This window comes from Euphorbia lathyris, chromosome 7 (assembly GCF_963576675.1).
Source record: "Euphorbia lathyris chromosome 7, ddEupLath1.1, whole genome shotgun sequence".
Taxonomy (NCBI): domain Eukaryota; kingdom Viridiplantae; phylum Streptophyta; class Magnoliopsida; order Malpighiales; family Euphorbiaceae; genus Euphorbia; species Euphorbia lathyris.
The window spans coordinates 23,683,768-23,707,034 of NC_088916.1; the positions used below are offsets into that span (position 1 = coordinate 23,683,768).

Sequence of the window (23,267 nt, forward strand, 5' to 3'; positions counted from 1 at the left end):
TTAAATGTCGAAACATTCTGTTTCAAGGACGAAAAGCTGCCGTGGACACAAGATGCGTGAATCCTATTGGCCAACGACGCTGAGCACGCCCAGAATGACAACGACAGGAAGCCGTTTCCCTCCAACGGTTATTTCGAAATTCGAAATGACCAGGCGCCTCAAGTGTCACTATATAAAGGCCATCCATTTGCTTCAATCGATGCAGATCTTCAATTAGTCGAAACGCTGACCAAATTCATACTTGAAGTTTCTATGAGAAAAGCAATGCAAATACCTTACACCAATTTCTATATTATTATGTAAAAGTCTATAGTGATTTTCAATCATCTAAAGTGTCTTAGCAATTGTTGTTTAGGGCAAACACTTTATCATTTCTAGAAGAATAGAAAGGAGAGGCTGAGCACTCGGTTATAGTACTAAGCGGTAGATAGAGGAGTGAGTAGAGGTATAGAGGAAGGTACTCTTGTTATACTCAGCTTTTATCCGTAAAAGGTTTCGTGCTCTATCTTTAAAGAGCTCAGTAGAGAATTCAAAAAGCTCGAAACGAGTTCCGGAGGCGGAAAGGTCGAACCAGGATAAGTCTGCTGAGTAATATCTTTCTAACCCTTAAACTCATTTAATACATATTGCTTGCTATAAAACTGACTAAGTAAAGAATTCACGCTGAGTTAAGTCTACTAAGAAGCTGAGTTCAGGAATAGACTCTAAGTGCTATTTCCAGACTCAAGTAAAGAAGCAGACTTAGTCACAAGTTGACTAAGTTTGTGTCTTGAATCTACTAAGTGACGCTGTGTAAATCTTTTCATAAGAAAAGAAGTCAGCTTTAACGGACAAAATTTTAAATAGTTTCTATGCCCCTTGGAACTAACTTGTCACGTTATAAGGGACCAACAAGTCTATCTTCCCTTTCCTCTCAATCTCAATTCGACCTCTTCATCAGACTTTTCAAATATCTAGTCGGAACAATTTTTCTTTCTCCGCCCTTGTTAGGTTTTGCTCACCTCAGCTACCCTCTTTGCTAAAATCGAAACCCTCTCCTCTTTCTCTCTCAATCTGCGTCCTAGCCTCTCAATCACCCACCTCTCTTCCTCTCTCGATTTTTATCAGACGGTCACCCCTCTCTCTCCACTTCCATCATTTTGAATGTCTCAAACCATCATAAGGATACTAGCGCGGATTGTGTTTTGGAAGGCACCTGATGCGTGCGGACCCCTCACAACCATCAAGGGCCAGATTATGCTTCATTAGGTGAGTTAACTTCTTAATTAAACGGGGTTTCTTTAGGTTTGTGTTAATTTTGAATGAATTTGGTGCCTTTTCTTGTTAATTTGTGAATCAGGTTAGAGTTTCTACTGCTGAAATTAATTACTCATTTTGTTTCAGGAACGAAACTCGACCATGTTTGGGGGGTATGTACTCATAATTTTGGTTGTTTGGGCTTGTTTTATTTGTTCGGTCCCGTGACAAGTTTTGTTCTCCCTTGTTCATTGTGTTAACAAATTGCTTGTTATAACTGAATTTTGGGGTTTTGGCGGTTTAATACAACATTAAGATTGAGCATCTGCATAACTTCTTGAATTTTGTGATTTATGATCTTTGGTTAAGGGTAATGTGTAATTTTAAGACAAAAATTGAAGTTCAAGTTGAGTAATTTCATAAACTTACTGCTAATGTTATGTGTAATCTAAAGACAAAAATTGAAGTTCAAAACAGAAATCGAAAGGAGCAAGTCCATTGCAGGGTCAAAATAAACTTTCAGTATCAAGTTGATCCATTAACGTGCTAATTTTGGTATTTGATTTAAATGACAAGTGTAACATTCTGTTATTTATCACATGATGGCTTATGTTGCATTTAATGAGTAGAGGAAATTAGCATAGGGGCTAGGTCGAGGCATTTCTCTCGATGCTGTTACATAAGGATGTTCCTGACCTTCCTGTTTCTCCTTACGAAGCTGCCTGACCTTCCTGTTTCTCCTTTCTGTCTACTACCATTCGCTTGATAGTGCCAAGCATCAACTTAATTCATACACTAATTTCAATTACCTGATGTAGGAGTCCATGGGAAGAAATCTGCTTGCTTTAAATGTCATTTGGAAGTAGAGGGAGCAAGTAAGGAAATGGTTCTTCTATTACCTCCATTGCTCTTACTCTTCACTTTAGTCAATACAACTTTGTTTCACAACTGCAGACACTTAATCAAACATGGGTATGTCACATGTGAGTCTTTACAAATGCAAAATTTATCATGAATGTCTACTTAGATTAGCAATATGTATCTACACGTCAGGCTTTGTAAGGGGGAGGCAATTAACCCATTGCCAAAGTGGACTAAGCATTGACACAATTCTGAGGAGTTTTGAGCTTCAATTTTGATTTTAGTTTGAGTTCATAACTTTAGATTTTCCGAGTTCAAACCAGTGATGCAAAATTATGTGTTTTTTCCTTAAACAAAAAATCATTATGAAGTAGCCATTTGATTTTGGTAAAATTTAATTTCAATTTGCATTTTTAACATCTCTTACGTTTTCATGTTAAAATTGAATTTTAGTTGGATTGGAGGATGATTGTATAAAGCTATAAATTTGTACTGTCTCCTTACTGCAATTTTAATTAGTTTAACTTTAGTTGCTTCTTTGATATGTTTACTCTTTCACTCATTTGATTTTTATCGTCCTTATTATGAAAGTTAAATTGTTTTTACTCTTGCTTCTTTTTTGGATCAGAGTGTTGAAATCTAATTATATGGGGTTCAACTGATGATCTAGGTCCAAGCTATGTGACTTCTGTGAAACACGGGGTAGTGTAACACTACAGAAGACTTGACTTCACTCTATAGATATGATTTTGCATATCATGGGATAGTGTACTTGCGATATTGTTGCAGGGAGCTGTATAAGTAATGGAAAAGTACTTTATCAGGATGAGCCATGTAATTATGCAAATTCCTTTCTTGTTTGGATGTGTTGCTTGCTATTTGTGAATCATGGCTTGACACCCCTTACTGAAACCTAAATCCTAAACATCACTACCCATAGGTCTGTGACCTTGTCTCTGACCTCGATTGCAATTAGGGGAAAAAGGTGAACAGAGAGAGCACTCCCTTCCTTTTTTTCCGCTTTTGTTCGACTGGCTTTTATCCTTGTAATAATATTTTGGTAATAACATGTGATGTGATGAATTTAATTTGGCAAATTGGCTATCAAAAGGGTCACAATTGTGTTTACTACAGTGTTTTGTTGTTTGTCTATGATTTCTGCAGTTATTGTCTTAATGATTTGATAGTGTCCATGCTAGGTAATGGAAGTTGAATCAATAATTTCACCTCGCGTTGTTGAGATAGTATTTATTAGTATTTTCATTTTTTATTACCTTGTTCAAATGCTTATTTTTCTATTTTCGTTCGTTGTCTATGAATTTGGAGAAATTAATATCTGATGCATGACTAGGGAAGGTTTTGTTTTGGTTTAAGTTGAGAGGATTACTTGAGTAAATCCAGTTAAGGGATGCGTTTTGATTTTTTTTTTTAATTTTTTTATGTGATAAATATCTATTTGGTCCAAATATTCCAATTAGAATGTCAGGAATACATGTGAGGAAATATCAGTCAGTTCTACTAGTTTTCTATTCATGACGGGATAATGATTTAGGCTCACTGTTCAAAAGCATGAAATCTCCTAGATTTCAGTTATGTGTGCACCTTACCCAAGTAAATTAAAGCTCACGAGGTTATGCACCCAATTTTTCTCGTGTGGTCCTATGTTTAGCATTTGGGTGTATCATGTTCTGTTACATACTTAAGTTATATAATAATTTCACGGCCTCTTATGTTTAAATTTGATCTGAAATTCCGAAGACTGTTTTTGTCTATTTTACAGGGTTCTTGTGCCACGTTTCCAGTGAGGCCTTTATCATGGACCAATGGGTTCAAATTGAAGAATCATGTATCAACAATTCATGTGTCTGGAAGGACCAGATAGGCGTTCTCCTGTAAAGCGTAATATTCGTTCAAGGTTAGAAATGATGGATGAACCATTCAGTTTGTTTTTAACCATATGCAAATGGCTTGGGTTTAGGGATTTGTTGTCCCTTTAATGACTATGTGCAGGAGAAAAAAGGTTCAAACCTCAATTGTTTTGTGATATATCTTGCTGATTTTAATTTTGGATCAATTATTTTCTTAGACGATGCTCTATAAGTGAAGCTCTGCTACTGATTTGCATGTCCTCTGACTTCTTATTTCCTTGTTATCTAATGGATGCTAGATGTTAGGAACTATTTTTGAATTATTTCATTAGTATAGGAGCTTGTACTCATGGACCCCAGATGAAAAATTTCAAAATTTTATCATTCACAAGTAGTGCGTAAAATGATGAATCAGAAACTTTCTTTGGTGTTATTGGATATTGTATTGTTGTGAGGTAAAGGAGTAAAACATCATCTAGAGCAGAGCAGAACAACCACTTTGTCCTAGATTGGTGTCATAGGATGCATAGTTTCACCACCCTCTGTTACATTTCCTTTGCTTAGAGCTTCGAATATATTATCTTGGGTTTTTAAATAACTCTGGCAATTCATGATGACTGAAGTTTCTTCATTTTACTCTTCAGGGGCTTGTGTGTCATTGGAGGTGGGTGTAAGAAGTTGAAAATCTTACTCTAGTGATTGTTATTTCCTCAGTGACAAGGGTTTGGAAGCAATTTCCATTGGTTACAGAGAACTGACCCATCCCCAAGTTAATGGTGGCCACAACATCGGAATGCTTAGACTTGAGGCGATTGGAGAATTTTGTTCGTACTCTGTTTCTCTCTCTGTTTTTTTTTTTCTTGCTTTGTTTTTTTTAGCAGCCTTCTTCTTTTCACCGTTTCAATATCCAAAAACTGTTCTACTAATTTATGTGCAATCACCATCTTCACACTGTTCGTTTACTGTCATGACTGAAGCTTTTGACTGGTTGCAAGAGCCTTACTGAGTTGGCTTTATTTATATCGCCAAAGGATTAAAATCAGGCAATGTGCTGCAATCAAGCAATGCCTTACTAAGTCTCTTTTCTTTCCAATGATATTTTTACATATTTAAGTCCTATACACATATATAATACAAGGCATTTGATTAAGGGAAGTTGTTTTTTGACATTACGTCTTGAATTGTTCTTGGATCGTTCTAAAAATGTATGAAAGATAGCAAAACTTTCAAATTGTTACTTATGGCTACTGTTAAAAGCTAAAACTAAAAGTCATGGTTATTTCTAGATACCACTTACTTTGGTTTGTTGCCATTCAGTGTGTGTGCCTTTTTTTATTATGTTATTTCAGATTATTCTTAGATCTTGTGTTGCGATTGCTGCCACAAATTACTGTGCTATCTGATAATCGTGAAGAAGCAGGTGCAATTGAGGGATAACGTGTTGAGAGCTTAATTGTATTCTTTACGTGCAGATTAGCAGTTTGCTTAATAGAATCAGAGTTTCAATTTGATATAGCAGAACTTAATTATATTTGTGTTTTTTTTAAAATACTGTTCAATTTGTTGGAATTGATAATGATAGTTTAGGTGGAGAATCAGAGGTCTTACTTGATCCTAATGGCTCAGTGTGGATTAAACTGTTTCACTTAACATGATTTCTATTAGTGTTTGGTAATTCATCCTTTAGAGTACGACCTCTGGTTTTCCTTTAACAGGAATTGATACATGTATTATCTATTTTCATTTTGTTTGGCAAATGGTACAAGAATGATCAAATCAAAAGAGAGAGTTAGTTGGTTTATTTTGTCATGACATAAAATTTGTACAATATGTTGAGTTAGGGATAATATGCGGGATGAACGATTATATAAAGCATAGAGATGGAGTTTGTGTGTTTTTCTACATCAAGTGTACATGATGATGGGCAACTACTGGTGGGATGAATGATGTTAGTGTCATGATTACGTAACTTTTATAATGTCTACATGTTTTCTATTTTTATGGTCTGAACATGTCACGATAGCTTGCTTGCCCTTAAAATATTGTCTTTTTTTTCTTAAGCAATTGACAGATTTTATGTTGCAGAAGTAGACCTTCCATGGGAGTATCTTCACTTTCAAGGTAGAAATTAAGCTAAATGTATAGTTTTATCTACATATTAATTAATGAAATTTGACATGTTCGCTGCATGTATAGTTTATAGAGACTTGAAGCCAGAAAATATTTCAACATCTAAGGTATATTCTATTGGCTGCTTATGAATGGATAAAATTGCACAACCTGCTACTTCAGATACTTGATTCTATATATTGATCTGTGATTGTAAAGCTTCCTCTGTGTTTGTTTTTGTTTCCTCTATGATTGGAAAACTTCTTTATTTTTTTGGGTCGAATGGGTTCAGCGAACTCGAAAGCAGAGAAAAATGAAGCTTTGTGTCTGTTCAAAGAAGAGAGGAGATTCAAGGATGAGAGGTTTCAAGGATGATTGAGGCTAATATAAGGGTTGGATACTCTAACCCATATGGTAATTTCTTTAGCCTTTCCTTTTTTAAACAACCTCATATTCTACCATTGCACATGGTTATTCTTCTTTTTAATAACTCTGATTCTTGCAGTCAGTTCATCTGCCTCAGCATTTCTTACAGCTCTCAGAATTTGCTGTCACCGAAACTCTTCACTTGTTTCTCATGGTAAGCTTTTGTTCATCACAACTCACGTTGTTTAACTTGTCAAATGCTAATCAGATGTGATGTTGTTCGATTGCTAAACAAAGTGAAACTTTATGTTCTCCAATTTTTTAGGACCGCGGAGCATGTTGAGAAGTTCATTACTTGGAAGCGAACAACATCATCAAGGTCAAAGTCGTCGAAAAATCCACTTGCCTCAGCCATAAGAGATGATGTCTCCGACTGTTATAGCGATTTTGTTGAAGAGTTCTGCATGATTGCCGGAAGCCATTCCTCAACCATTGATAGGCTATATGCCTGGGAAAGAAAACTATATGATGAAGTCAAGGTATTTTATAACATCTCTTTACTTGTAAGAAATGTAATATATTGATGTGCAGTCTAAAAGAAAATGGGGTACTGGACTCACTACTTGCTTCACAATGGGAAAATGTCCATTTATGAATGATAATGTTTACAAGTACTTTTATGAATAAAAAGCATATTCATGTGCAACAAAACATGCATGATCTATATTTGTAAATCTTTGGTGAACTGACCTTTTTAAATATATTGTCATGCACACACAAATAGAGAAATATTTGATTAGGTATTCATATTTGTAAATCTTTGGTGAACTGACCTTTTTAAAAGCTTCATATAGCATGTATATTGCCAGATTGTTAAAAGATACAAAATTGTTGTTCGCCCTGTTGGAGTTACTTGGAAGGATGTTCGTAGCGATGGTTGTGGATTCCCCATGACTATTTTTGGTATATTTGTGTTTCTAATTTCTTGATTTATTTGTGTTAATCTTACTAGTTTGAAGTTGTAAAGCACAAAAAATGATTAATTCCTGGTTATGACATTAATTTTATGTCTTTATAGAGTGCCCAAAAAACAGGACCATTTCTGTTTACAGAGCAGGACCAGTTTTGGACTGGTATACCAGTTTTAGAACATGTTTAATTGAATACTTTCATAATGCAAAGAATGCACACTTTTCTGCAAAGATAGCTTATATAATTGCAATTTAGACTTAGAGGCATCTCTATTAGATTGTTGCAAGTGAGAGAGTTTTCATTACTACAAGGAATTTATAGTGACTTATTTCTCTGACTAAGCTTGATGTTTAAATCCAATTCCAATATTCAAGTTAATTCATATATTTTTTTTCCAGTCTTTCTTGTTTAGGTGTTTAGTATTTATAATTTATTTCCTTGCATTTGTACATAATTCATAATTACTCTGGCATAAAGGAGGCTCTTGGTCCGTGGCTTAGGTAAAATCTATAAGATTTGCAATTAGGGGAAAAAGGTGAAACTACAAATTTGTGTTGTTTTTGCTTGATCAGATTTTGTGGAAATGCAATTCAGAGCTCCCTTCAATCCAAAATTTTATTGATTTTATTATTTACAATTTTAGTTCAAATAATATCATTAATGAGGAGAAATATCATTATAAAAACTTGAAACACTTTAATGAGAAGATTTTTAATCATTTTAAACATTTTTTTGAGATGATTTTTTTTTATCATTATAAACATTTTAATGAGAAGATTTTAAATCATTATAAATACTTTGATGAGAATATTTGCTTATCCTTAAAAAATATTTTAATAAGGATAAAATTATTATCATTGTATTTTAATGAGAAGATTTTAAATCATTATAAATACTTTGATGAGAATATTTGCTTATCCTTAAAAAATATTTTAATAAGGATAAAATTATTATCATTGTATGTTTATAATGAGGATAACACTTTATCCTTGTTAATGCTTTTAGTAAGGGACCCCAGTAATGAGAAGTGCCATGAGAGTAATTATTCTCGTTAAAAATGCTTTCGTGAGGATATTTAGACTTTTAATGAGAATATCTCCCTTTGTTAAAAGCCTTTTTTTTTTGTAGTGGCTCTTAAGCTTGATATGTCTAAAACATATGACAGGATGGAATGGAGATTTCTTCAGGAGATGTTATTGAAACTTGGTTTCCCATCGAGCTTTGTTAACCTATTAATGCAATGCGTTACAAATGTTAAATATAGGGTTGTCCATGGGAAGCATGTTGTGGGCCCTATTGTTCCACAGAGGGGGCTCCGTCAAGGGGATCTACTGTCACCATATCTTTTTATTATCTGTGCGGAGGGTCTTTCTCTCTACTTATCTCGGCTGGAGTTAGAGGGTCGGATCCAAGGTTGTGTTGTTGCGGACCAAGGGCCAACAATCTCTCATCTGTTCTTCGCTGATGATAGTTACTTCTTTTTCGGAGCCAATCGATCAAAAGCTTCAGCAATTAAACAAGCTCTAAATGACTATGAGTGTGCTTCTGGATAGAAAATAAATTTATCAAAATCCTCTATATCCTTCAGTCGAAACTGCCCAGATGGTGGGTGTCCAGATGGTGGGTGTGCAGAAATTAGTAATATCTTGGGGGTTTCCACTGTAGCCCTCCCGGATAAGTCCCTAGGTCTACCTTCGGTGGTGGGAAGGAATAGGTCACATGTTTTTGGCTTTGCTGAGGACATGGTGCGGTCTAGATTGAAGAGTTGGAAAGCCAGATTTCTATCAAGAGCAGGAAAGGAGATTATAATCAAATCAGTAGTGCAAGTCTTCCTACTTATGCTATGAGTCTCTTCCTTTTTTCTATGAATATCTGTGATGACCTAGAGAAGTTGATGAATTCTTTTTGGTGGGGATCAGATGGTTCGGGTAAAAGTAGTTTACATTGGAAATCGTGGAATAAGCTGTGTTGCCCTAAAAAAGCTGGTGGTATGGGCTTCAGAAAATTGCATAATTTCAACTTAGCTTTATTGGCTAAACAAGGTTGGCGTCTTAGCTCAAATCCTGAGTCTCTTGTGGCACGAGTTTTTAAGGCTCTTTATTATCCGAATTGCTATTTTCTTGATGCATCGTTATCTGATGGGCCTAGCTTCATCTGGCGTAGTATTATGGGTGCTCAAGAATTGTTAAAGTCAGGTATTCGTAGGTTTGTAGGGGCGGGTGGTGAGGTCCGGATTTGGGATGACCCGTGACTCCCTGACGATCATTTTCCATATATTGAAAGTGAAAAATTGGATGGGTTAGGGGTGGAAGTGGCGGCTGATCTTATAGAGGAGGGTCGACGGTCTTGGGATGTTGGGTTAGTTTCGGGCATTTTTGCTCCTCGGGATGCAGAACTTATTCTCCGTATCCCCTTATCTAATCGGGTTGATCATGATGTGTGGTATTGGAAGGATGACCGACGGGGCAACTATACAGTTAAAAGTGGGTACCGAAAGCTTATGTCTGGATTTGGAACAAATTGGTTCATTGATTCTCCAGTATAGAATAAAGTTTGGAATCTTAAAGTGCCCCCTAAAGTTAAGAACCTTCTTTGGCGGGTTCTTGCTAACTGTTTCCTTTCTAAAGTCGCGCTGAAAGCCCGAAGGGTTCCTATCTCAGATTTATGTGAGCTCTGTCATGGGGCGGTGGAAGATTCTTATCATATTTTTCTCAAATGTACTATGGCTCGAGCTATTTGGACTATTTTGCCTATTAGGGATGTGGGAACCCAATTTCAGAACATTTTTTATTATTGGGGTTGGATCTTCTCTAAACCGGTGAGCTTGTTGAGCTTGTAGCGGTTTTATGGTGGATTTTTTGGTGTTATAGAAATGACATTGTGTGGAATCAGAAGGATTCACAAGCCTTGATCCTGTATCATTCGGCCAGTTCCTTTCTACAAGCCTGGAAGAAAGCGCAGGCGTCGGTTTCTCCTTCAGGCAGTTCGGCTGTGCCAAGCCCGACGGTGTTGCAGCGTCCTCCAACAGGCTTCCTAAAACTGAATGTGGATGGTGCGTCATTTGCGGACGAGAATGTGGCTAGGTTTGGGTGTGTTGTTCGGGATGAGTTGGGCCGGTTTGTTGCGGCTAAAAATGGAACCTTCCAGAATTATCAAGATGCATCGTTCATTGAAGCGCTATCGGTCCGTGAAGCTCTCAGTTGGATCAAAGACCGCGGATGGAAGGATGTAATCATTGAATCAGATTCTTTGATCGTGGTACAGTCTATGGCCCGCCCGTTAGAAGTTTCATCTCCTTTTAACGCCTTAGCCAATGATTATCATTTTTCACTGAACGAGTCTTTTAATTGCTCTATTCGTTTTGTCTGTCGTTCTGCAAACTCTGTTGCTCATTTGTTAGCTAGAAGTAGTATTTTACCTTTACATCGGGGTGAGTGGTTTTCTGTACCCCTGATTTTATTTGTAATATGCTTCTTCTTGATTCTTAATATATGCTCTTTTGGTTGTAAAAAAAAAAAACATTAAAATTATTATGATATTATTATTATTGTGATTTATAAAAAATATAATATAATATCTAATATATTAATTTTAATTATATTATTTTATTTATTTATAAAAATATTGTTTGTGGTGAACTTCTAACCAGTTTGAAAGTATACGATGAGGTCATGAGTTCAAATTACATGGAATGAGATGAGATTTTTCTTTCTTATTTAATCGCATTGTACACAAATTAAAAAAAAAAATTATAAAAAAATTATTTATATAAAAATAAAATAATATAATTTAAATAATAATTTTTTGTATCATTAATTTTAATTTTTATAGATTATAATTTTTTTTAATATTTATATGCGGATAGCTTTTTACATGAAAATAATCCTTCCTTCCTTTATGGGGTTCTCTGATATTGACTGGTTCTCTGAAGGCGTTAATGGGAATTTGTTGGCCAGTATGGAGCACGGGGCTATTCTCTTCGCTATTATTTGTCACCAAATGTGGAAATGGAGGAATGAAGAGTTATTTGCTGAGAAGACTGTCTTTATTCCTGACCTCCGGTTTTACTTCTCGAAAAAACTCTCTGTTATTACAAAGAGTTTTGAAGGAGAGCCCCTGGTTCACCCCTTCCCGGTTAAAGAGGTCCAGTTAGTTGGTTGGAGGAAGCACATGGAAGGGGTTGTCAAGTTGAATACGGATGGCTCCTGCCTTAGTAATGGCAGAATTGCTGCTGGTGGAGTTCTTCGAGATGCTGGTGGTGCCTGGCTGGCTGGGTTTACCCATAACTTAGGTACGGGATCCTCCTTTATTGCGGAGCTCTAGGGGATCTTGTCTGGCATTAAACTCGCCATTCGCATGGGTGTTAACAGACTTTCGGTGGAGTCTGACAATTTGGAGGCTATCAACAGGATTTCGGATAGACAGGTTGTTTGTCTTAAGAGTCAGAATCTCATTAAAGCCATCTTGAGGCTTCGTCCTGCCTTCGATTCTCTTACCTTCTCCCATATTTATAGGGAGCAAAACCGCGTGGCGGATCGCTTGGCAGCTGCTGAGCATGGGGAGATGTTAGGTGTTTCTACCCTTTCCGTTCCTCCTTCTTTTCTGTTACCTTCTCTTCTTGAGGATAGGATTGGGGTCAGTCTTCCTAGACTGATCCCGAGTTAGGTTTTTGTTTATTTGTTTTTTTTCTTCCCTTCTTACCAAAAAAAAAATATAAAGTGAAATACGTGGGCTTATTCATAGAGCGGAAAGGGATAAGGCTAGGCCCGTTCAGTTCAGTTGCAGTCCCATGGGTTTACGCTTGGAAAATAGTACCTGAAAGGAGTTACCATGGCTTCCAGTGAGTTCCAGAAGGAAATCGAAGAAGAAGAAGAAGAAGAAGAAGAACAAGAAGAGCCTGATCAACATTCAACAAAAGAAAAATCAAAACTAACAGTCTGTAATTTTGAATTGTAGCACAAACTTCAACTGCATGGAGAAACCATCACCTCCATCATCGCCATCAAGCTCCACCAATGGCTCCATGGAGCCAAAATGCATTGGGAGATTGGAAATTGTTAAACCTAAACCAGTTGGTTTTCTCTGCGGTTCTATTCCTGTCCCCACTGATAATTCCTTCCATGCCTTCAATTCCGCTCTCATACCTTCTCGCGAGACGTAAGTTTTTAATTTCTGATTCCCTGTGCTTGTGTTAGTATAGATATGTGCTTAATTTGTATATTTGGTTGAGCAGGGTCAGTGCACCTAGATACCGAATGCTTCCGACGGAGACGGATTTGAACACTCTTCCTGTTGTTGCCAACTTGCCGGAGAAGGTTCTTCCCATTTCTGCTGTACAGTCTAGGTCAACTGGAGGTATGCTTTGGTTTTAGTTTTAGTTTAGAACGAAATATGAAGTTGTGGTGTGAATTTGTAGTGTTTATTGACAAGCATTAGGTTTCAGATGTTGTTGAAGAGAATGACTGTCAAATTGGGAATGTGATGAAATTGGTTTGGTCAATGTTTGAAATGTATTTCATTTCTTAAGTAGAATCGATGTTAGACATCTATTATAAAGATTTTGTAACTGTAGAAAAATGCTTCATTGCCTTCCATGGTGTATTAGAAAAATGTCTGCGTCTGTGTGTTTGCATAAGATTGAATTTGGTTTGTTTGCATACCTAAGATCATAAGAATAAACTGTACAGTTCATCCTTTTATTTGCTTAAGACTTAATCACACTATGTCCAAACAGCTTGCTTGTTGCTACAATACAAGAACAATTATTCCTATTTGGACTGGGAAATTGACAACTGGGAATTTTGATGTAGAAACTGAGTTTTGAAGTTCAACTTAAAAACTAGATGCCACACTAAAGTTCCATTGCTAAGTTGAAGAATTGCAATGTAAGTGTCATGAGACAAATTCATTTGTTATCAAATTGTTGTAAAAATATTTATTTCTTTACTACTATTATTCTGAGAAATATGGGAATTGAAGAGGTTGGGTGTTGAAACCATGATCCCCCTCCACTTTATGGAGAGCCTCCCACTTGAGCTGCACTCAGTTTATAACGAATTTTAGGCATGCATCATATATGAAACCTTAACTATTTTCGTGCAGCTTATACCGAAAAAACCAGATTGTAGGGGGTAGCAATTTAGCTCTTAATTGAGTTTAGTCAAGTAGGTATACCGACTTTTCAAAGTTAAGACCTTTTTCTTTTCTTTTTTATTCTTATTATTGTTATTTAAGGTAGAATAAATGTGCCCTACTTGAACAAGATTGTTTTGATTTTTTTTCTTCTATTTCTTCTATTTTGTTATATTTTTTTATAGGGAAAAGTACAAAAATACACCATGTGGTTTGGCCAATTTTCAAACATAAAGTATGAGGTTTAAAAGTTTGCAAACTGGTACATTGAGGTTCAAACCATTAGTAAAGCCAGTCAAAAATACTAACGGCATTAAAAAATTGATGATTTGTCAACTTTGATCAAAAGGTCAAAGGACAATTTTATCATTTCTAATTTCATGGCTATTGCTTCTTCCTCCCATCACCCACTACATCAACAAACTTTCTGCCAAAATTCACTCGTCTTTCTCCATTAGTTCGTCATTTTCATCAGCTTCTAAAATAGCTGCATTAGAACTGGAATTTGGCAGCGAAAAGACAAAGTTGGTGAAGAAGCAAATAGATAAGCTTCTTTTGGTTAAAAATGGTTGTGAATCACTTGAAGAAGCTTTGCAACATATAAGCTGTCTTTTGACGATGATGACGATGAAGATAGGAAGGATAAAATATTACAGAAAACAAGAAGATGATGACTATGAAGATTAAGACAGGAAGGAATTTGCTGTTGAGAGGAAGGCTCATAGTTATTAAAGGCGTGCCTTTGGCGCATGGTGCACTAGGTTAGTTCCGTGACACCTGCTGTGGCGCGCGCTTGGTGTGCCATTTTGCGGGCAATTGCCAAAGGCGCGCCTTGGTGACATAGGGGCTGTTTTATGGTTTTTTTGACAGTTACATATCTGGAACACGTGTTCTGAAGCGTCCCAAATGAGGAAAAAAAACAAATATTAAAAAGAAAGAGAGAGATACACATTTGAATCAAGAGTTTGATGATGCTTTAGATAAGTGTGGTAGTGATGATGAGGAGTGATGAATTTATATCAGGAGCATAGTTGTTAGAATCGTACCAGTCGTGAGTCGACTCGTACGATTCGATCCGATTCTGTTCGATTAAGAGTCGTATCTATGGTACGACTTGAAATCATAAAGAATCGGACGATTCAGTCGATTCATGAACTCCATTAAAAAAACTGTTTTTAATTTTTAAAGAGTAAAAAGCGAGTGTGCAGAACTAAAACTAATTAAGAAGTTACGGAGTACAAGTAGGAGACTCTTTAGACTTTACAAATTCCAACTCTTTCTTTCCTTCTGTTTCTCTGTTTCTTTTCTTTTCGTTTTCTCTTCCATTTCTTTTGTCCTTTTCAATTGTACTTATCTATTCTTTTCGTTCTCTTCAACTTTCTGTTTTCTTTTTGTGCATTAGATTTGAATTTTAAATTGAGTGCTTGGTTGATAGCTTGATATAATTTCTATTTGGATATTAAAATTGCATTTTTAGACTAATATTTAAAGTTAAAAATGGTTAATATTTTATTTTTTATAATATTTTGTTCGATTCGCGAGTCCCGATTCACAAAATGAGGATTTCGAGTCACTAATCGAATCTCGATTTAACAACTTTGATCAGGAGTAGAACTTAGGATTTAGTATTCAACTTTAGCTTTCCGATATGGGGTAGAATTTATTTATGCTTAAGAATATTGTCATAATTTAGTATTCATTGCATTTTTATGTTAGTTTTATAGTTTTATAATTTTTGTTTTTGTAAGTGTGCCTTGTCTCGCTATGGCATGCGCCATGCGCCAAGGCTCTAGGACCCCTAGCACCTTAGTGCGCCATGCGCCAAGGCTCTAGGACCCCTAGCGCCTTAGTGCGCCATGCGCCTTTAATGAAGGCTGTTGTTGTTGTTGCCATTGCTTCAATTTCTGGTGTTTTTTTTTTGGTGGGAAATTTTGAGGTAGTTGATAATCTGCAAGTCTTTGAAGAGGATAAGGTTGCTGGATTTCTGTAATCTAATCCACAATTTGAGAATAAACCGTCTAAACTGTTTATCTGGCGAAGAAGCTGTAAAGAAAGCAGCAACAGAAAACTGGAGGCGAGAAGGGGAAATTGCAGAATTGCTAGAAAGACAGGGGCCGAAAGTTTTTTGATGTAGCGGGTGATGAGAGGAAGAAGCCATAGCCATGAAATCAGAAATGACAAAATTGTCCTTTGACCTTTTGACTAAAATTGATAAATCATCATTTTGTTTAGGCCTAATGGCTCTCCCAACCCTTTTAACTTGTCCAAATTGGTCATTTTACCCCTCAAACTCATCGAATGTCCTATTTACCCCCTTAACTCCATAAAAATGGTATTTCTCACTCCCTCAACTTGTCCATTTACCCCCTCAACTCCATAAAAGTGGTATTTCTCACCCTTACAATCCATTATCGAGGCCTAAATTGATATAATTTTTTAAACGTTAAACCTATATTGGTGCTATTTTATACGTAGAACCTAAATTGATACTTCCCTAAAAACTATGGGCCTATTTTGGTACCTTATCCCTACATATAATGTGTTTAACTTGTTTATATTAATGTTCTTTGTTATTTGTATCATTTATTCATTCTCTCTTTCCAACTTTTTTGGTTAGTTAAATTTTGATTATTGTAATACAATATTATTGTAATAAACACATGAAAGATCAATATAATTATCAAATTAAAACAAAATAAAAAGTTGATATTAAAAAATATATATTTTCAAACTCATTTGAAGAAGTCCTATTAATTTTGCACTATAAAGGGGTAAGAAATACCACTTTTATAGAGTTAAGGGGGTAAATAGGATCATAAGGGGTGAGAGATACCACTTTTATGGAGTTAAGGGGGTAAATAGGATATTCGATGAATTGTGGAGGGGTAAATTGACCAATTTGGACAAGTTAAGAGGGTGAGAAATACCATTAATATAGGTAAGGGGGTAAATAGGACATTCGATGAGTTGGAGGGGTAAAATGATCAATTTGGACAAGTTAAAGGGGCTGGAGGAGTATTAGACCCTTTTTTTAGTATTTTTGTCTGTCTTTGCTAACGGTTTGAGTCTCAAGGTATCAGTTTGCAAACTTCTAAACCACTTAGTTTATGTTTGAAAATGGTCCAAACCACAAGGTTTAGTTCTGTACTTCCCCTTTTTTATATCGAGCCCGCTAACGGGCGCCCCGGGCGCTAGATAAGAAATATGTTTTATTATTTTTTATATAACACATATTAAATGATTTGCATTGTAATTAATCAAACTCTATGCATTAAATATGGTTGTAATTGGGTAGTCTATTTAATGGTAATTTAGCTGTCATTTATACCACTTCTTCTTCTTCTTCTTCTTCTTGTCTCTCTCTCTCTCTAGAAATCTAACGTTTACTTTTCTCTAATATCAGTTCTTTTTTTCTTCTTCTTTAATTAATTTAGTTATCATTCAAATCATGCACTTGTGCTCTAAAAAATTAGAAACCAAGTATTAAAATTAGAGGAAATTAGTGAAGAATTGGAGATTGTGTAAATAATAACCCAAAAATTTGGATCATGAGTTTCTTCTGCGTTGTACTGGAATTGAAGTATGTAATGAATTTTCCAAATTTGGATCGTGCCCCATGAACGCAACTATGTTTTCATTGGATGGGAGGACACTCAAATCAAGCATTTTGCTTTCAAAAATTAGAAAATCTAGTAGGGGAATTAATTTAATTAATTTTGGCACAATTTATTAGATATATATTGTATTTATGGTAATTATCCTATATTTAGCATAAATATAGGATAATTACCATAAATACAATATATATCTAACACAATTATTTAAGCTTTTGTCTTTGATTAATTAATTTGTGTTAAACCACTTAATGCATATTATATAAGAAATAATAAAATATATTTCTTATCAAGCGCCCCGGGGGCGTCCGTTAGCTTTTGCCTTTTTATATTAGAACAAGTAGGTATATCGACAAATGTATTTCTTATATTTTCTTCCTTATCTTGATGTTGCAACATTTGAAATTATAGATTTGTGCTGATATGTTGCAGAGCTACCTTGGGAAGGAGATGCTATTTCATCAAATCTTACTAGGAAATGCGAAGCCCTAGCTGTATCTGGCTTGGCTGAATATGGGGATGAGATAGATGTGATAGCTCCTGCTGACATTCTGAAGCAGATATTCAAAATGCCATATTCTAAGGGTCGATTATCACTTGCAGTTCGTCGAGTCGGACAGACTCTTGTTCTAAATACTGGGTTTGTGTCTCTATTAACTTCACTTTCATTACTTATCCTGTAAATCTTTCAATATCTTGAATATTTTATTTCGCACAGGCCTGATGTGGAAGAGGGAGAAAAGCTGGTTAGGCGACACAAAAACCAATCAAAATGTGCAGACCAGTCTTTATTTTTGAATTTTGCAATGCATTCTGTGAGAATGGAGGCTTGTGATTGCCCACCTATGCACCATTCTACATCAGAGGAGCAATCAAACTCATCTGTGCTTCCTGGGGCTTGCACATCCCATTTTGTGGGGCAGAGTGATAACCCTTCTGTAAATGAAGACTACAACCATTTTTCAGAGTATCCGCAGGTTAAACCAGATGGCTATTTTTGGGAAAGTAAAAAGAATAAGAAAAATAAGGACCATCATCCTGTCAAAAAGGCTTCACATGTTGGTGAAAAGCCCAGAAGCTCTGTACAAGAATCTGAAAAGCATAAAAGAATCAGTAATGATGGGTTCCTAAGGGTTTTATTTTGGCAATTTCACAATTTCCGCATGCTTTTAGGCAGTGACTTACTTCTATTCAGCAATGAAAAATATGTTGCTGTAAGCTTGCATTTGTGGGATGTAACACGACAGGTTAGGAGATAATGAACTTCTTTTACTTTCTGTTGCCTTTATGTGTAGAAATTTTATAGAGTATTTCCCCTATTCTAATAGGTCACTCCTCTAACATGGCTTGAGGCCTGGCTTGACAATGTTATGGCAAGTGTACCTGAGTTGGCCATCTGTTATCATCAAAATGGCGTTGTTCAGGGTTATGAGCTTCTTAAAACAGATGATATATTTCTTTTAAAAGGCATTTCTGAAGATGGCACTCCAGCTTTTCATCCCCATGTTGTGCAGCAAAATGGTCTTACTGTTTTGAGGTTCCTCCAGGAAAACTGCAAGCAAGATCCTGGTGCTTACTGGGTATACATAATTTCAATTTTATTTAATGTGTTGTAATTTTTTTCTTAAAATATCTTTTTTTCTGAAATTCATTAGTGAACAGTTCTTTTCTGTTTTCTCTATTTTGTTTTCAGCTTTATAAAAGTGCTGGGGAAGATGTGATTCAGCTTTTTGATCTTTCTATCATTCCCAAGAGCCATACAGCCAATAGCTGTGATGATAGCTCAAGCCCCCTGCCTTCTTTATTACATAGAGGGAGAAGCAATTCCTTGTTTTCACTGGGAACTCTCCTTTATCGTATTGCTCACAGGCTCTCCCTTTCTGTGGTATGGAATAAACAAGACTCTAGTGCCAATACCCTAATGCATTGTTGTGACGTCTTACTGATTGTTAGTCTTTCTCTACAGGCATCTAATAATAGGGCTAAGTGTGTAAGATTCTTCAGAAAATGTTTGGAATTCCTGGACGAGCCAGATCATCTGGTATGGATAAATTAGTTGTTCCTCTTCTTTCTCTCTCTCTTGGTTTTTATATTTTTTGAAGTTTCTTTTTTCCTCTCTCTTCATGCTTGGATGTGGATCTGATACTAGCGATCAAACAGGTGGTACGTGCATTCGCTCATGAGCAATACGCGAGACTCCTTTTGACTCATGATGAAGAGCTGGAATTAACTTTTCCATCTGAATCATTTCCTATAGAATGTGAAGTTACTGTTCCAATAGAGTCCTTGGACTCTTCTTCTAGTTTCTCTGAGTCAGTTGCTTATGAAAATCTCTCCTCATCAGTTCCAGAAAGCAGATTGAGTGAAGATGGAAAAAGCTCTACTATTATATCAGAAGCTTCAGTAAAGATGACTTTGGAGGCAAATGTATCTGATTCCAGAAAGTTAATACCATCTTGTAAAACAGAATCAAATGATTTGGAACGACCTCTGCCTAGTTCCACTGGAGATGAAAAGTCTGCAGTGTCAAAAATGCCCCCAGCATCCCCCTGTGTGGTTCAAACTGTAGCTGATCCTATCTCTTCTAAATTAGCTGCAGTACATCATGTTTCTCAAGCTATTAAGTCTCTTAGATGGATGCGCCAGCTACAAGGTACTGAAGTGGAGTTGCTTGATGAAGTAAGTGGTTTTCACGGTAGACCACATTCATCTATAAACTTTTCCCTTTGTGCATGTGGTGATGTTGACTGTATTGAAGTTTGTGATATCCGAGAATGGTTACCAACATCAAAAATCGATCACAAATTGTGGAAACTTGTTCTCCTGCTTGGAGAATCTTATTTGGCACTTGGACAAGCTTATAAGGAGGATAACCAGTTGCATCAAACTCTGAAAGTAGTAGAACTAGCATGTACGGTTTATGGATCAATGCCACAGCATTTGGAGGATACAAGGTTTCTTTCTTCAATGGTTAAATATTCACCTGGAATAAAATGCATTGATAAAAAAAAGAAAGCAATAGCATACATTGGTGATGCAGAAGAAGTAAAACCCAGTTTCATTGATGATTCTCTTGCCTTGGAGCGAATCTCTTCCACATCCCTCTTCTGGGCTAAGGCATGGACTCTGGTTGGAGATGTTTATGTTGAGTTTCATTTCATAAAGAATAAAGAAGACAGTACACAATCAGACCCAAACTCTTCTGCCAAAGAATTGAGAATGTCTTCTGAGGTTGTGAAGGAAGTTCAAAGATTAAAGACGAAGCTGGGTAAGTATATTCAGAATTGCAGTTCATGTTCCTTAGTGAATTGCAGCTGCCAGAGTGATAGGGCTAGCAGTGGTAGCAGTGCCAGCAGCAGCAGTGGAAATAAACACTCTGTAGTCCATGGAAGGAAGCATGGTAAAAGATCTCATGCGAAGAGTGCCACTTACCCACCTAAAACAGAATCTGATAGTGGCTTCACACATCACAGTTTGCAGAAAAGGAGTCCCAGTGATGAAGATGGATTTCAGTCGTTGGCAGCTACTAATTCTAACAATGGAGGTGGGGTTAGTCAGGAGCATGAAGATGGATTTACAGTGCCATGTCAAAGTGAAACCACATCAAAAGATGAACCTAAAATGAGGAGTGGCGGTATATTTAGGTATCTTAGGGACCCCATTGTTGGTGATGCAGAACAAAATCTTTCTACTTCTCTAAGTTGTTATGATGAAGCTAGAGATGCATTGGTTGGACTTCCATCAGGCTCAGCAGAAGTGGAGTCGATAATTAAAAAGATAGGGTGGGTTTGTAATGAACTGGGTCGAGATAGGCTTGAAAGAAAGGAGTTGACTAATGCTGAACATGCATTTGCCGATGCCATAACTGCATTTAGAGAAGTTTCTGATCACTATAACATAATACTAATCAATTGTAACTTGGGCCATGGTAGGCGGGCATTGGCTGAAGAGTTAATAGCAAAATATGAGAATCTTAAATCACATGCTGTATTCCAGGATGCTTGCAAGCAAGCTCTGGAAACTGCAAAAACAGAATATCGTGAATCACTTGGATATTATGGGGCAGCAAAGTCGGAACTGAATGCTATTACAAAAGAGGATAACTTAGTGTCAAACAGCTTGAAAAATGAAGTATATACTCAATATGCTCACACATATCTGAGGCTTGGCATGCTCTTGGCAAGAGAAGATGTGACTGCAGAAGTTTATGAGCATAGAGCTTTGGAAGATAAAACAGCTGTTCGCATAAGACCTGGTGAAAGGAGAAATAGGAAAGAACTGAGAAAGCATGAGATTTCAGCCAATGATGCCATCAGGGAGGCATTGTCTGTGTATGAATCTCTTGGTGATTTACGGAAACAGGAAGCTGCATTTGCATACTTTCAGCTTGCTTCCTACCAAAGGGATTCTTGTTTGAAATTTTTGGAGTCAGATCATAAGAAAAGCAACTTCTCTAAAAGTGAAAATAGTATTTTGCATCGGGTAAAGCAATATGCTTCCTTGGCTGAGAGAAACTGGCAAAAAGCAATGGAATTTTACGGCCCCACCACACATCCCTCCATGTATCTAACTATTTTGACACACAGATCAGCTCTCTCGTTGAGCCTCTCTAGGGCCTTGCACTCATACGCGGTAAGTTCTTTGACAGTTGGACCTATCTTTTCTTTAATAGCAATGTGTCTATATATATCCAAGTTTACGTTTTTGCTTTGATAGCAGGCATATAATTGATATATTCCAATTTGAGGGTCAAAGTCTGAATTTTTCAGATAGACATATGTTGATTTTCTTTAGAATGTTTATACTCAAGTAGTACTCAAATGTAGCTATAATTCAGCAATTATCCAATTAACTACTTCCTTACAAAAGATGCTGTGATCTGGAACTTATTTTGCATTTATAGTTTTAAAAGTTGGCATGGCAGTGTGTATTGAAGGAAACTGTTTATTTGATCTATTGTTCCAGATACTTGAATCATCCTTATCCCGCATGCTTGAAGGACGCTATATATCAGAAACAATTTCGGATTCATTTGCAAGTGATTATCCAGAGATACATGGCAGATTTTGGGATCATTTGCAGACACTTTTAAAGAAAATGTTGACCTCAATAGTTTCAGCAAATACAGATAGATCTTCAGCTGCTGTACAGTTGAGTTCATCATCTAACAAGCCTGATACTGGGAAGCTGAAGGAGCTCTATAAGATGTCCTTGAAATCCACAGATTTCAGTCAGTTGCATGCTATGAATGCATTATGGACATCGTAAACTCAGGCGTCCCTTCTGGCTTCATGATTCGATCGTCTTATCTGCCCCCTGCTCCCTGCTATGTTGTATGTACATTACTCACTGCATAATCAGCATATATTGCATTCTTGGAAACTATCTGCTTCCTGCTATGTTGTATGTACACCACTCACTGCATAATTGACGTATATTGCATTCTTGTAAGACAGCTCCGAGGGGTTAAGGTACAAATTTTACTTCAACCTAAAACATCATGTTTATAGGGTTAACAAAATTTGTTAGATCTATAGGGTTAACAAATTTTCTTCTAAGGATCTAACGAATTGTTGATTGTCCGCATGTTGCGATTTACTGTAACTTTAGAAACAACAAAAAACCTGTGAGGATACAAACTGATGGTCCGGGAACCACTGAAATATTCGGGGATGGAGATGGGGATGGAAAACATTTTTGCGCCAAAGCTAAAATGGGGATGGGGGTACTGCCCCGAACCATGGGGGTTTTTGAAAACTCCCCAGAAGGATCCTAAAATATATTTTAATTATATAATATTAGTTTCAGCAATTAGTAGGAGGGATAATGAAAATTAAAAAATTTAATTCTAAATAAGTAAAAGACTAAAATGACCCTTTGACTTTTTAATTTGCCACCTTATCTATTTCTAATATCGTTAGTATTTGTTGACTGTTTTTAATGAACCACGGATATCTCTTTGTAAACTATTGAATTATATAGTTTTATGTTTGAAAATAATTCAAACTACATGGTTTATTTTTGTATTTTTAGAACTTGTATCATGTATTTTCAAACATTTTCAGCCTTTTTCACAACAACTTTTCAGTTTTTTTCACGACACTTTTTT

The 23,267-nt window shown here is 36.3% G+C and overlaps 2 protein-coding genes across 15 annotated transcripts; both read left to right on the forward strand.

Moving 5' to 3' along the window:
• The first annotated feature begins 928 nt into the window (after window positions 1–928).
• On the forward strand, window positions 929–8,099 carry LOC136235681 (uncharacterized). 14 transcript variants are annotated; one of them, XR_010691887.1, is made up of 11 exons: window positions 929–1,248; window positions 1,384–1,409; window positions 2,055–2,208; window positions 2,768–2,931; window positions 3,878–4,012; window positions 4,680–4,789; window positions 6,027–6,086; window positions 6,162–6,202; window positions 6,367–6,488; window positions 6,584–6,654; window positions 6,766–8,098. XR_010691887.1 is itself a non-coding variant. In XM_066025542.1 (10 exons), the coding sequence occupies exons 6-10, from the start codon at window positions 6,486–6,488 to the stop codon at window positions 7,665–7,667; spliced, it is 546 nt and encodes a 181-aa protein (XP_065881614.1). In that variant the 5' UTR covers window positions 929–1,248; window positions 1,384–1,409; window positions 2,055–2,208; window positions 2,768–2,931; window positions 3,878–4,012; window positions 4,610–6,485; the 3' UTR covers window positions 7,668–8,099. The 14 variants fall into 14 exon arrangements, 2 of the variants coding, with proteins under 2 accessions (XP_065881614.1, XP_065881615.1); XR_010691880.1 differs by having other exon boundaries at window positions 6,580–6,654; window positions 6,766–8,093; XR_010691882.1 differs by having other exon boundaries at window positions 2,768–2,799; window positions 6,580–6,654; window positions 6,766–8,093.
• A 3,066-nt stretch (window positions 8,100–11,165) lies between these two features.
• Window positions 11,166–22,734, forward strand: LOC136235680 (uncharacterized). Its single transcript, XM_066025541.1, has 9 exons — window positions 11,166–12,569; window positions 12,646–12,767; window positions 17,591–17,798; window positions 17,877–18,405; window positions 18,487–18,738; window positions 18,852–19,043; window positions 19,125–19,199; window positions 19,319–21,790; window positions 22,124–22,734. The coding sequence occupies exons 1-9, from the start codon at window positions 12,385–12,387 to the stop codon at window positions 22,424–22,426; spliced, it is 4,338 nt and encodes a 1,445-aa protein (XP_065881613.1). The 5' UTR covers window positions 11,166–12,384; the 3' UTR covers window positions 22,427–22,734.
• Window positions 22,735–23,267: the final 533 nt, after the last annotated feature.

Excerpts from the sequence above, each read along its gene's own strand:
- LOC136235681 (XM_066025542.1), top strand. Across the intron at positions 6,655-6,765 it reads CTCTTCACTTGTTTCTCATG|GACCGCGGAGCATGTTGAGA; the intron begins GTAAGCTTTTGT and ends CCAATTTTTTAG. Across the intron at positions 7,404-7,518 it reads ATTCCCCATGACTATTTTTG|AGTGCCCAAAAAACAGGACC; the intron begins GTATATTTGTGT and ends ATGTCTTTATAG.
- LOC136235680 (XM_066025541.1), top strand. The coding sequence starts at position 12,385 with ATGGAGAAACCATCACCTCCATCATCGCCATCAAGCTCCACCAATGGC. Across the intron at positions 12,768-17,590 it reads ACAGTCTAGGTCAACTGGAG|AGCTACCTTGGGAAGGAGAT; the intron begins GTATGCTTTGGT and ends GATATGTTGCAG. Across the intron at positions 21,791-22,123 it reads GGGCCTTGCACTCATACGCG|ATACTTGAATCATCCTTATC; the intron begins GTAAGTTCTTTG and ends CTATTGTTCCAG.